Source organism: Saccostrea echinata, unplaced genomic scaffold (assembly GCF_033153115.1).
Source record: "Saccostrea echinata isolate AGI-Se365-2 ecotype Australia unplaced genomic scaffold, CSIRO_AGI_Sech_v1 ptg000001l, whole genome shotgun sequence".
Classification (NCBI taxonomy): Eukaryota; Metazoa; Mollusca; class Bivalvia; order Ostreida; family Ostreidae; genus Saccostrea; species Saccostrea echinata.
In genome coordinates this window covers 28,139,327-28,151,782 of record NW_026889750.1, presented here as the reverse complement: position 1 = coordinate 28,151,782, position 12,456 = coordinate 28,139,327, and the positions used below count along the sequence as shown (strand labels likewise).

At 34.4% G+C, this 12,456-nt stretch overlaps 1 protein-coding gene across 1 annotated transcript in view; it reads right to left on the bottom strand.

Annotated features, from left to right (window-relative positions):
• LOC133188670 (uncharacterized) overlaps nt 1-10,369 on the bottom strand; it is a 36,013-nt gene extending 25,644 nt beyond the window's left edge. The window contains exon 1 of the mRNA XM_061324176.1: nt 9,906-10,369. Within this exon, the coding sequence (XP_061180160.1) occupies nt 9,906-9,993 (88 nt within the window). The 5' untranslated portion in view covers nt 9,994-10,369. The remainder of the gene's footprint in view (nt 1-9,905) is intronic.
• Nucleotides 10,370-12,456: the final 2,087 nt, after the last annotated feature.

Sequence of the window (12,456 nt, the reverse complement as noted above, 5' to 3'; positions counted from 1 at the left end):
AGAAGTAGCGATAACAAGGTTTTTCGCACAAGGGGCAATAACTTTCAAAGGGGTTAAGCTTAGGGGACAAGAATGAAATCTTTGAGATAGATTTAAGAGTACATATTAATGATGCAAAGACCAATAGTATATATTGAAAGACAAAAGAGCTGTAAAAAGAGCTTAATTTCTCATTTTTGGAATGACCTTGACCTTTGACCTTTACATATATTTTTAGGTCAAAGGTCAATGAATCTTATGCAGTTGGTCCCATGTCTCTACGACTTATCGTTTTGAAAATTTTTCATTATTCATAAATATCAAAGACTTTCAGGGGCAATAACTCATAAAAGGGGTGCACGAATACTTTCGCAATGAAAAGATTGAAGAGTCCCCTCAATTAGTCGAAGACATTGGTGAAGGTTCCATACCTCTATGGTTTACGGTTTTGAAGGAGTAGCGATAACAAGGTTTTATTGCGAAAGGGGTTGTAACTCCTTAAGAGGTCAAAGTTCATACACGCAGGGTCAACTACAAAAATCTTTTAAAGAGTACATTCTTATAGACTATAAATCTTTTTGATATATCTTGAAACATAGAATCACATCAGGGGGTGGAAAAATAATAATAATAACTAGTAGACTAATTGTTCTCGAACAATTAGAGGTCTTTCCACCTTCTTTAAATTTCATATATTCTTCACATTTAACTCTCTACTGTTTATTTTTATACAGGAGAAACCAGAGATGGCTTGAGAGATGGAAAATATTAAAATTTTAGAAATTTGGAAATGACCTTGACCTTTGACCTTGAACAAATATTCAAGGTCAAAGGTCAAGGGTCACATTGCACTTAACCCCATCCTTCTAGGACTTTTAGTTTTAAAGTTATAAGGTTTAATAGTAAGCGCAAAGACGTTAAAGGGCAATAACTCATAAGGGGTCAGCAGATCCTTTTGCACTAATAGACTGAAGTTGTGACTAAAGACCCTGAAGACATTAGTGAAGGTTTCATGTCTCTGCGATTTACGGTTTAGGAGAAGTAGCGATAACAAGGTTTTTCGCACAAGGGGCAATAACTTTCAAAGGGGTTAAGCTTAGGGGACAAGAATGAAATCTTTGAGATAGATTTAAGAGTACATATTAATGATGCAAAGACCAATAGTATATATTGAAAGACAAAAGAGCTGTAAAAAGAGCTTAATTTCTTATTTTTGGAATGAACTTGACCTTTGACCTTTACAAATATTTTTAGGTCAAAGGTTAATGAATCTTATGCAGTTGGTCCCATGTCTCTACGACTTATCGTTTTGAAAATTTTTCATTATTCATAAATATCAAAGACTTTCAGGGGCAATAACTCATAAAAGGGGTGCACGAATACTTTCGCAATGAAAAGATTGAAGAGTCCCCTCAATTAGTCGAAGACATTGGTGAAGGTTCCATACCTCTACGGTTTACGGTTTCGAAGGAGTAGCGATAACAAGGTTTTATTGCGAAAGGGTTTGTAACTCCTTAAGAGGTCAAAGTTCATTCATGCAGGGTCAACTACAAAAATCTTTTAAAGAGTACATTCTTATAGACTATAAATCTTTTTGATATATCTTGAAACATAGAATCACATCAGGGGGTGGAAAAATAATAATAATAACTAGGAGACTAATTGTTCAGAGAACAATTAGAGGCCTTTCCACCTTTTTAAGTGTTTCCGTGTCATTTGGGTTGAAAAAAAGAAGAAAAATGCAAAAAAAAAAAAAAAAAAAAAAAAAAAAGAAATTGCTCCTCCAGCAGGGATCGAACCCAAAACCCTTGGATTGAAAGGCAGGTGCGCTAACCATTAGGCCATGCATTCCGATGAAGATGGAGGTAGTAAATATATTGTTTAGGAATAAATAGGAATCTAAAAGCACGTGGCGATTTGTTTGTTATGGAATGTAGTAATCAGTATTAGATAGTTTTGAGAAACACGATTGGTGTATAATACGAATGCAGATTTTCGGTTTAAAAAAATTATTTGAGTTGGTGTATAATTTGAATGCATTGAGTTAATCATTTAGAGCCTATGATGCATTAGTACTGCAGTGCCGTGACTTTGTTTACAAATATATGAAAATATCGGATCGGGTTCGGATATGACTGAATATCCTGAAATACTAGGTAAGATTGAAATAAGCATCTGTGTGTGGACTGAATTAAATGTAAGGAGCATAAATTAAAATCTCAGATATGCATTTTAGATAGAAAAAGGTGTCAATGAGAGCGTGAAAATTTATTTGCTCTGAAAAATCGCTGTTTTCGACATTCATTCGATTAATATTAATTCTAAATAAAATTGAAATAAATTCCACATACTAAATAAATCAAGAATGCTTGGTATTAAAATATCATATCATGTCAAGAGAATCGACTGCTATTCATAACAACTGAAGAAATAACCGATAAAAGCTTCAATTCTTTTTATGTTCATCGGCACCTAAATTTCAGATACGAGAAAAGATGTAGTGTTTGCCGTTAACATTCATAATTTCTATATACTTCAGAGATTCAGCGTAAAACTTTCAGGAAAGTTTCTTTCCGGTCTGTTCTGCAGTTCCCCCGAAATTTTATGTCGATCCAAGGTGTTGTACGAGTTTTTGAGAAATATTCTACGTTGCTATTGGTTTGATTTTTTTTTTTTTTTTTTTTTTTTTTTTTTTTTTTGAGAAGAGGAGTAATTTAATTACTGATTCTGACCTTTTGGTCAAAGGCCAAGGTCATCAAAGTTCAAGGTCAAAGGTCAAGGTCGAAGTTCAAGGTCAAGGTCATTTAGTTGATTGTTACATTTTTACATACATATAAGGAATTTCTTATGGTTTTAAATGACCTTGACCTTTGACCTTGACCTACATTTCAAGGTCAAAGGTCAAACATGCCCATGCAGTTGGTCCCATGTCTCTAGGATAGACCCTTTGAAAAAAAGCTCATTAAATGTAAGCAGCGAAAACTTTCAGGGACATTAACTCATACAAGGGGCCGAAGTATCCTTTCGCACTACATAGATTGAAGAGTGTACTAAATGAGTCGAAGACACTGATGAAGGTTTGGAATCTCTACGGTTTACGGTTTCGGAGGAGTAGCGATAACAAGGTTTTATTGCGAAAGGGGTGACAACTTTTGAATGGGTCAAGCTTGGGGGACAAGAATGAAATCCTTAAAATAGTTTTAGAAGAACATATTATAGATGCAAAGGTATTCAGTATATGTCGAAAGACAAAAGAGATATTTAAAAAGCTAATTTTCTCATATTTTGAATGACCTTGACCTTTGACCTCTATATAAATGTCAAGGTCAAATGTCAAAGAATTTAATGCAGTTGGTCCCATGTCTTTACGACTTGTCGTTTTGAAAAATATTTCATTATTCGTAAACATCGAAAACTCTCAGGGGGGATAACTTAATAAAGGGCTCGACAAATCATTTCGCAATGAAAGATTGAAAAGTCCTCTCAAGTAGTCAAAAACATTGGTAACGGTTTCGTACCTCTGGGGTTTATGGTTTCGAAGGAGTAGCGATAACAAGGTTTTTCGTTCAAAGGGCAAGAACTCCGAAAGGGGTCGTAGGTCATACTCGTTGGGTAGTTTTTCGAAATAACTTTTGATGTCGAGTATCATGAACTATAAAGTTCTTCGAAAAGTCTTTCGGTTCAAAAGGCGGTAACGGAAAAATAATAATAATAATAATAAACATAAGCATTTCAATAGGTCTTTCCACAGAAAGGTGGAAAGACCTAACTAGGAGACTAATTGTTCAGAGAACAATTAGAGGCCTTTCCACCTTTTTAAGTGTTTCCGTGTCATTTGGGTTGAGAAAAAGTAGAAAAATGCAAAAAATGAAAAAAAATGAAAAAAAAAAAAAAAAAAAAAATTGCTCCTCCAGCTGGGCTCGAACTCAAAACCCTTGGGTTGAAAGGCAGGTGCGCTAACCATTCGGCCACGCATTCCGATAACATACGTAAGTTAATTGTTTAAGACTATAGAAGAAATGCAAGCGTATTTTTGGAATCGGTAGGGGAAGAAAGAAGTTCCGTAAAAGGAAATAGTTCCTGAATTTGCAAGCAGTATATAAAATAATAAGGAACGGGCTGCGTGAGAAAACGTTAACACTGTTCCCTAATGAATATGTATTACTGGACTGTAGCCCGATTCATCGATATTGTGAGCATGCTGAATTTTTTGTAAATAGCTTTGTTGTAAGCTTAAAAGATCGGGTTCGGATTGTTACATTTCTGTCTGAATATCCTGAAATAAATATGAAACATTTAAATAAGCATTTCTTTGGGTTAAATTAAATATGTGTAGCACAAATTAAACTCCCAACATGCATTTTTAGAAGGGAAACACGACAATGAAAGCGAGAATTGTTTTTTTATATACCGAAAATCGCTATTTCTGGAAACTGATTAATTCTAAATAAAAATCAAATAAATTCCAAATGTAAAAGAAAGAGAGAATGCTTGGTATTAAAATGTCGTATCATATCAGGAGAATTAAATGCTACTAACGACATCTGAAGAAATAGCCGATAAAAGGTTTAGATCATTTCTTCGTTCACCTGCACTTAAATTTCCAACACAACAGAACTTGTAGTTTTTGCCGTGAAACTTCATGACTTCTACAAACTTATAAGACTCACCGTAAAACTCTCCTGAAAGTTTTTCTGAAGTCTATACTACATTTGTACCAAATTTGGTGTCGATCCGAGGTCTGGTTTGAATTCTAGAGTAATATTCTACATTGTTGTTGATGTGATTTTTTTTTTTAAGAAAGGGGGGGGGGGGTTTGAATTACTTATTTTATTCCTCTTTTAAACAGAGAATTGTAACTACTTCCACATCCTTAAGCCTTATTGTGACCTTTGAGTCAAGGTCAAAGGTCAAGGTCAAAGGTCAAGGTCCTAACAAAAAAAAAAAAAAAAAAAAAAAAAAAAAAAAAAAATCTTTACTTTCTGTGTTTTTACCTGATACTGGAGCTGGATGCATGTCCTAACTTTTCCGTTTAAAGCAATGTCAAGGTCAAAGGTCAAGGTCAAAGTTCAAGGTCATTTAGTGAATTGCTATATTTTACACATATATAAGGGATTTCTTATGTTTTTAAATGACCTTGACCTTTGACCTTGACCTATATTTCAAGGTCAAAGGTCAAATATGCCGATGTAGTTAGTCCCATGTCTCTAGGATACACCGTTTTAAAAAAAAGTTCAGTAAATGTAAGCAGCAAAAACTTTCAGGGACAGTAACTCATAGAAGGGGCCGAAGAACCCTTTCGCACTGTATAGATTGAAGAGTGTACTAAATGAGTCGAAGACACTGATGAAGGTTTGGAATGTCTACGGTTTACGGTTTCGGAGGAGTAGCGATAACAAGGTTTTATTGCGAAAGGGATGACAACTTTTGAATGGGTCAAGCTTGGGGGACAAGAATGAAATTTTTATAATACTTTTAGAAGGACATATTAAATATGCAAAGATATATAGTATATGTTGAAAGACAAAAGAGCTATAAAAAGAGCTAATTTTCTTATATTTTGAATGACCTTGACCTTTGACCTTGACCTTAAGTTCAAGGTCTAAGGTCAAAGAATCTTATGCAGTTGGTCCCATGTCTTTACGACTTGTCGTTTAGAAAAGTTTTTCATTATTCGTAAACATGAGAAACGTCCAGGGGCAATAACTCATAAAAGGGGTCGACGAATTCTTTCGCAGTGAAACCTTGAAGCGAGTACTCAGTTAGTCGAAGACATTGGTTAAGGTTTCGTACCTCTGCGGTTTATGATTTCGAAGGAGTAGCGATAACAAGGTTATTCGTTTAAAGGGCAAGAACTCCGAAAGGGGTCATAGGTCATACTCGTTGGGTAGTTTTTCGAAATAACTTTTGATGTCGAGTATCATGAACTATAAAGTTCTTCGAAAAGTCTTTCGGTTCAAAAGGCGGTAACGGAAAAATAATAATAATAATAATAAACATAAGCATTTCAATAGGTCTTTCCACAGAAAGGTGGAAAGACCTAATAATAATAATAATAATAATAATAAACAGAAGAATATCAATAGGTCTTTCCACAGAAAGGTGGAAAGACCTAATAATAATAATAATAACTAGGAGACTAATTGTTCAGAGAACAATTAGAGGCCTTTCCACCTTTTTAAGTGTTTCCGTGTCATTTGGGTTGAGAAAAAGTAGAAAAATGCAAAAAATGAAAAAAAATGAAAAAAAAAAAAAAAAAAAAAATTGCTCCTCCAGCTGGGCTCGAACTCAAAACCCTTGGGTTGAAAGGCAGGTGCGCTAACCATTCGGCCACGCATTCCGATAACATACGTAAGTTAATTGTTTAAGACTATAGAAGAAATGCAAGCGTATTTTTGGAATCGGTAGGGGAAGAAAGAAGTTCCGTAAAAGGAAATAGTTCCTGAATTTGCAAGCAGTATATAAAATAATAAGGAACGGGCTGCGTGAGAAAACGTTAACACTGTTCCCTAATGAATATGTATTACTGGACTGTAGCCCGATTCATCGATATTGTGAGCATGCTGAATTTTTTGTAAATAGCTTTGTTGTAAGCTTAAAAGATCGGGTTCGGATTGTTACATTTCTGTCTGAATATCCTGAAATAAATATGAAACATTTAAATAAGCATTTCTTTGGGTTAAATTAAATATGTGTATAGCACAAATTAAACTCCCAACATGCATTTTTAGAAGGGAAACACGACAATGAAAGCGAGAATTGTTTTTTTATATACCGAAAATCGCTATTTCTGGAAACTGATTAATTCTAAATAAAAATCAAATAAATTCCAAATGTAAAAGAAAGAGAGAATGCTTGGTATTAAAATGTCGTATCATATCAGGAGAATTAAATGCTACTAACGACATCTGAAGAAATAGCCGATAAAAGGTTTAGATCATTTCTTCGTTCACCTGCACTTAAATTTCCAACACAACAGAACTTGTAGTTTTTGCCGTGAAACTTCATGACTTCTACAAACTTATAAGACTCACCGTAAAACTCTCCTGAAAGTTTTTCTGAAGTCTATACTACATTTGTACCAAATTTGGTGTCGATCCGAGGTCTGGTTTGAATTCTAGAGTAATATTCTACATTGTTGTTGATGTGATTTTTTTTTTTAAGAAAGGGGGGGGGGTTTGAATTACTTATTTTATTCCTCTTTTAAACAGAGAATTGTAACTACTTCCACATCCTTAAGCCTTATTGTGACCTTTGAGTCAAGGTCAAAGGTCAAGGTCAAAGGTCAAGGTCCTAACAAAAAAAAAAAAAAAAAAAAAAATCTTTACTTTCTGTGTTGTTACCTGATACTGGAGCTGGATGCATGTCCTAACTTTTCCGTTTAAAGCAATGTCAAGGTCAAAGGTCAAGGTCAAAGTTCAAGGTCATTTAGTGAATTGCTATATTTTACACATATATAAGGGATTTCTTATGTTTTTAAATGACCTTGACCTTTGACCTTGACCTATATTTCAAGGTCAAAGGTCAAATATGCCGATGTAGTTAGTCCCATGTCTCTAGGATACACCGTTTTAAAAAAAAGTTCAGTAAATGTAAGCAGCAAAAACTTTCAGGGACAGTAACTCATAGAAGGGGCCGAAGAACCCTTTCGCACTGTATAGATTGAAGAGTGTACTAAATGAGTCGAAGACACTGATGAAGGTTTGGAATGTCTACGGTTTACGGTTTCGGAGGAGTAGCGATAACAAGGTTTTATTGCGAAAGGGATGACAACTTTTGAATGGGTCAAGCTTGGGGGACAAGAATGAAATTTTTATAATACTTTTAGAAGGACATATCAAATATGCAAAGATATATAGTATATGTTGAAAGACAAAAGAGCTATAAAAAGAGCTAATTTTCTTATATTTTGAATGACCTTGACCTTTGACCTTGACCTTAAGTTCAAGGTCTAAGGTCACAGAATCTTATGCAGTTGGTCCCATGTCTTTACGACTTGTCGTTTAGAAAAGTTTTTCATTATTCGTAAACATGAGAAACGTCCAGGGGCAATAACTCATAAAAGGGGTTGACGAATTCTTTCGCAGTGAAACCTTGAAGCGAGTACTCAGTTAGTCGAAGACATTGGTTAAGGTTTCGTACCTCTGCGGTTTATGATTTCGAAGGAGTAGCGATAACAAGGTTATTCGTTTAAAGGGCAAGAACTCCGAAAGGGGTCATAGGTCATACTCGTTGGGTAGTTTTTCGAAATAACTTTTGATGTCGAGTATCATGAACTATAAAGTTCTTCGAAAAGTCTTTCGGTTCAAAAGGCGGTAACGGAAAAATAATAATAATAATAATAAACATAAGCATTTCAAGAGGTCTTTCCACAGAAAGGTGGAAAGACCTAATAATAATAAACAGAAGAATATCAATAGGTCTTTCCACAGAAAGGTGGAAAGACCTAATAATAAACAGAAGAATATCAATAGGTCTTTCCACAGAAAGGTGGAAAGACCTAATAATAAACATAAGCATTTCAAGAGGTCTTTCCACAGAAAGGTGGAAAGACCTAATTATAATTATGTCTTTAAAATAGATACAGCTAAGTCACTCTGCATGAGAATACCATAGTGAGCTGTAAACATAAACCTTAAACTACATGGCAGCCATTATACAGACAGTCTGATAGGTACTCTACACCAGCAGGGCTTTATCTGTCTAAATGGGTCCATAGATAATTGTCATAGTACATAATGCTGATTCCCCGGATGATTTGTATTAAATGCCAATAATTGGAGGCTAAACATTTGATGAACTGAATCAATATTAGGATATCAAGTATAACGCGCAGAATGACAGGTACAATGTCGGCGACTGTATGCGCTATGCAGAAAATATTTATATTCAGTATTTACGTTCATAACAAACGATCACTTATGATTATAACAGTGTTGATCAGATTCACACCTATTGAATTTTATTTCATTTGATTTTCCTGAAATTTGGCAATAAACCAGATGAACTTTCATGGCTACTGTATCTTAAAGATGTTGTCAAATCGTAAATCAAACAAAACTACTTCTATTCTCATTGGGTTTAATAACTTTATTTGATAATTTTAACATCCGTTGGTCTTCTGGGAAATAAATCAAAGACAAAATGCAACAAGACGAATTGTAATTGAATTGTCTTTTTTTTCCTTTTTTTTTTTAAATAATTGCACTACCATAAAATCGTTTGAAGTTTCCGCATCTCGGCTTTTGTAATTCTGATGGCGTCTATCGCACCTTTTGAAAGTCTGATGACACAGACCCAAAGACTATTGAACTTATGTGAATGGCAAAGTATGCATGGAACATTTTCAAGTTTCAAAGATTTCTTCAAAAGAATGTCAATAATTAATTAAGTGCCAATGTTAATAACAACATTCTTTTGTTGATTAGTATTATATGCAAAGGTTAAGAACATTTAACACTAAAATCTTTGAAATAAAGATTTTACAAACTCTACAGGATGTTTCAAGTTATTAAGAAAAACATATATATGGAAAAGTATGGTTCAGTCCTTGATAAATTTCAATTTTGATAAAAAATAGATACTTTTTTTCCTGTGTAGTGACAATAAGTTCAGACTGAATACATGTAATTTGCTTCCGTTCGAGTTCGGTGCATCTACCACCTTTCGCAGAAAGAACAATTTCCTTATGAGAAATTATGTAGAGTTACTGTAACATAATAATTTATTAGCTATATTTAAAATAAAGAAAATTAGAGTTCATAAACTCCCATTAGATACAATTAAGCTTGTACATGTAAATGTATTGTTTTTTTTGTTGTTTTGTTTTTTGGATAAAAAAAAGAGTTAACATCTTTGTAACTTAAATAATTTTAATAAGCACATGTATAAGAATAAAAAAGAATAAACATTATTGCAAATATTACCTGATTTGTTAATTGGTTCCTGTATGGAATGATGAGAAAAGACAAGAACTATTCCAAACACAACCAAAACAGTCCAAATCGGCTTCATGTTTCGCTAAAATTGCTTTAGTCACTTCACAATTGTTAAAAGGGAAACAGGTTATATTTCAGACTCGCATCCCCAGGTCTCCAATTCCGGACAGTAGACGCCAGTGATATGCCGCAATGATAAATAAATGTCTGAGCGGAATCCAGGAATGTGATAGAAAATAGTGATACTTGGAGGTAGGAAATTCTGTGCAGATCGATGGAAATATTCACTACGACACCAGCTAACCATCAGCGGATCCCGGCGAGGAGAGAGCTGGTTTCACGTTAGTCAGAGCTTCTATCGATCTTTTGGAGAACTTAAATATTTTTTATTCTTCGTATTGGTCCCGGCGATACAGTTCAGATTGGCAATACTCGAAAGACCCGATCGATGGAGTTTGACTCACTGCATTAATTATGGAGATGTGATAACAGCAGTGACCTAAACCAAATGGGATAGGTTTCTGCCATTCTGCAGATTCAATCACTTTCATTTTTTATTTCTATTACCATGAACCAGAATTCCATGGCAATAAAACCTGCATTTCTTTGATACTTTTAAAATATGTACAAAAGAATGATAATGTTTTGTAGCAGGTTTTATCATTATAATTGAAAAAACTGTTTTAGTTATGTATTGTACATGTAAAGGGATTGTTTTCAACGAAAAGTAATGTTAACTTTAATACAATGTATATATCGTCCGGTAATTTCGATTTGGCCTCAGACAAATGCTGCGTTCAAGATTGTAGCAGCTAAGCTAGCCTCTAAGAATGTAACTTTCTTGAACGGACCACTCAGCTACCTATTACGATTCAAAGAATTGCATACACTAGCTTTCCCTACATAGGACCAAAGGTAGAAAATCGTTCTAGATTGTGGCGCGAAGTAAGAGCTTCGATTATGAATGCAATCTTTCTTTTGAGTTTTGAAATACATACTTTTCTTTTCACAATGTAACTGATAATTATACAACCCCTGAGATGGTCTGACTGTGAGATTTTCTTTCGCTTCTTCATTTTTAAAGGGTTTTTCCCTATTTATTTCCATGAAAAATTTGTCCCATACTATGACCCAATCCTTTCTCCGAAAGGTCATGACTTTATCAAATTGAATATCCACACAGCAAGAGTGAAATATGGAGCTAACGAACAGTATTCAAACTCATTAAAACAATACAAATCGGGAGCAGAGCAAACACTAACCTCCAAAAAAAAAAAAAAAAAAAAAAAAAAATCAGAGTTGGGATCAGATGCAATGGAGGAGTGAGCATCCCCTGCCGTGTGGTCACGCCCGCCATTTGCCCTTTGTCATGATCGGGAAATAATGGAAAAATCCGTCGACAATTCATTGTGTAAATAATGGCCAATTAGTATGAAGAACGTCAGTCAGCGTATGACTTAATGATAAATTGTACTTGCTGACAAGGTCATTGTATCGACCATAGAACTATAGAACTTACGAAATGATTACTTTAAACGAGACTGTTGATATTCTTGTTACATCAACTTGTTTGTCAATAACTTACCTCGTTTTAGAAATTGTTCATACGTAGAGCATGCTCTTGCGTATCGAATCGAGAGATATACACCCCATATGTAGGTGATAAGGGTATATTGCTGCATTAGTAAGGGAAGTTGACGATTGAAAAATTAAAGTCATCACATTTATCAAAAAGCTTTCTTGTTAGATACCTTTAACGTCTTTTTCTAGTAAAATATCCAAATACGAAACAGATGTGTCAGACTCTGTGGTATCTTTTATTTCAAGCTCTATGGGATATATTGAGTTGACATATTAATCGAAATAACTGTTTTAATTGACAATATCGATATATCTAAATGTCGAGTTCAAGGCCACAAGAGGATGCTTAAGTAACATTATGATTAACATGGTCTTGCTGTTCTGGAGAAGAAACTTTTTCTTCATACTTGTAAAATGTAATATATGAGCTCAATTTTAGCCCCATCATAACCCCAGGACCGATAAGAAAAATGCTAAATACAACTTGGAATGTTGGCATATTAATATATGATTTAATGTACCCTGCATCTCTTGAAAGTCTTTTAAGAATTCCTTTATAATCCCAAGTAAAACTCTGATCTCTTATTTTGGCCCTATCAACAACTGGAGACCACAATTTGAACATACTTGAACCTATACTTACCTGAGGACGCCTGCCTGTAAATATTACAAATCATGACTCTGATGTTCTTGAAATGTTTTTATTTATCTTCCTATCTTATACTATGATTCTCTATTGTAGCCCCACCTACTATGCAGGGATAACAATCTCACATGTTACCTAAAAACATGTAATATATATTTTTTTTAATACTCTGCATCTACCGCCGTTCCTCTGCATGCACCACCAGTTGCTGCTTGGACCTCTCTTCATCGACCACCCAGATTCTTGTGAACAGTGATATCAGCAGTCCCGCCTGGAATGACATCAAATTGATTTTTTTTTTCAATTAGAGAA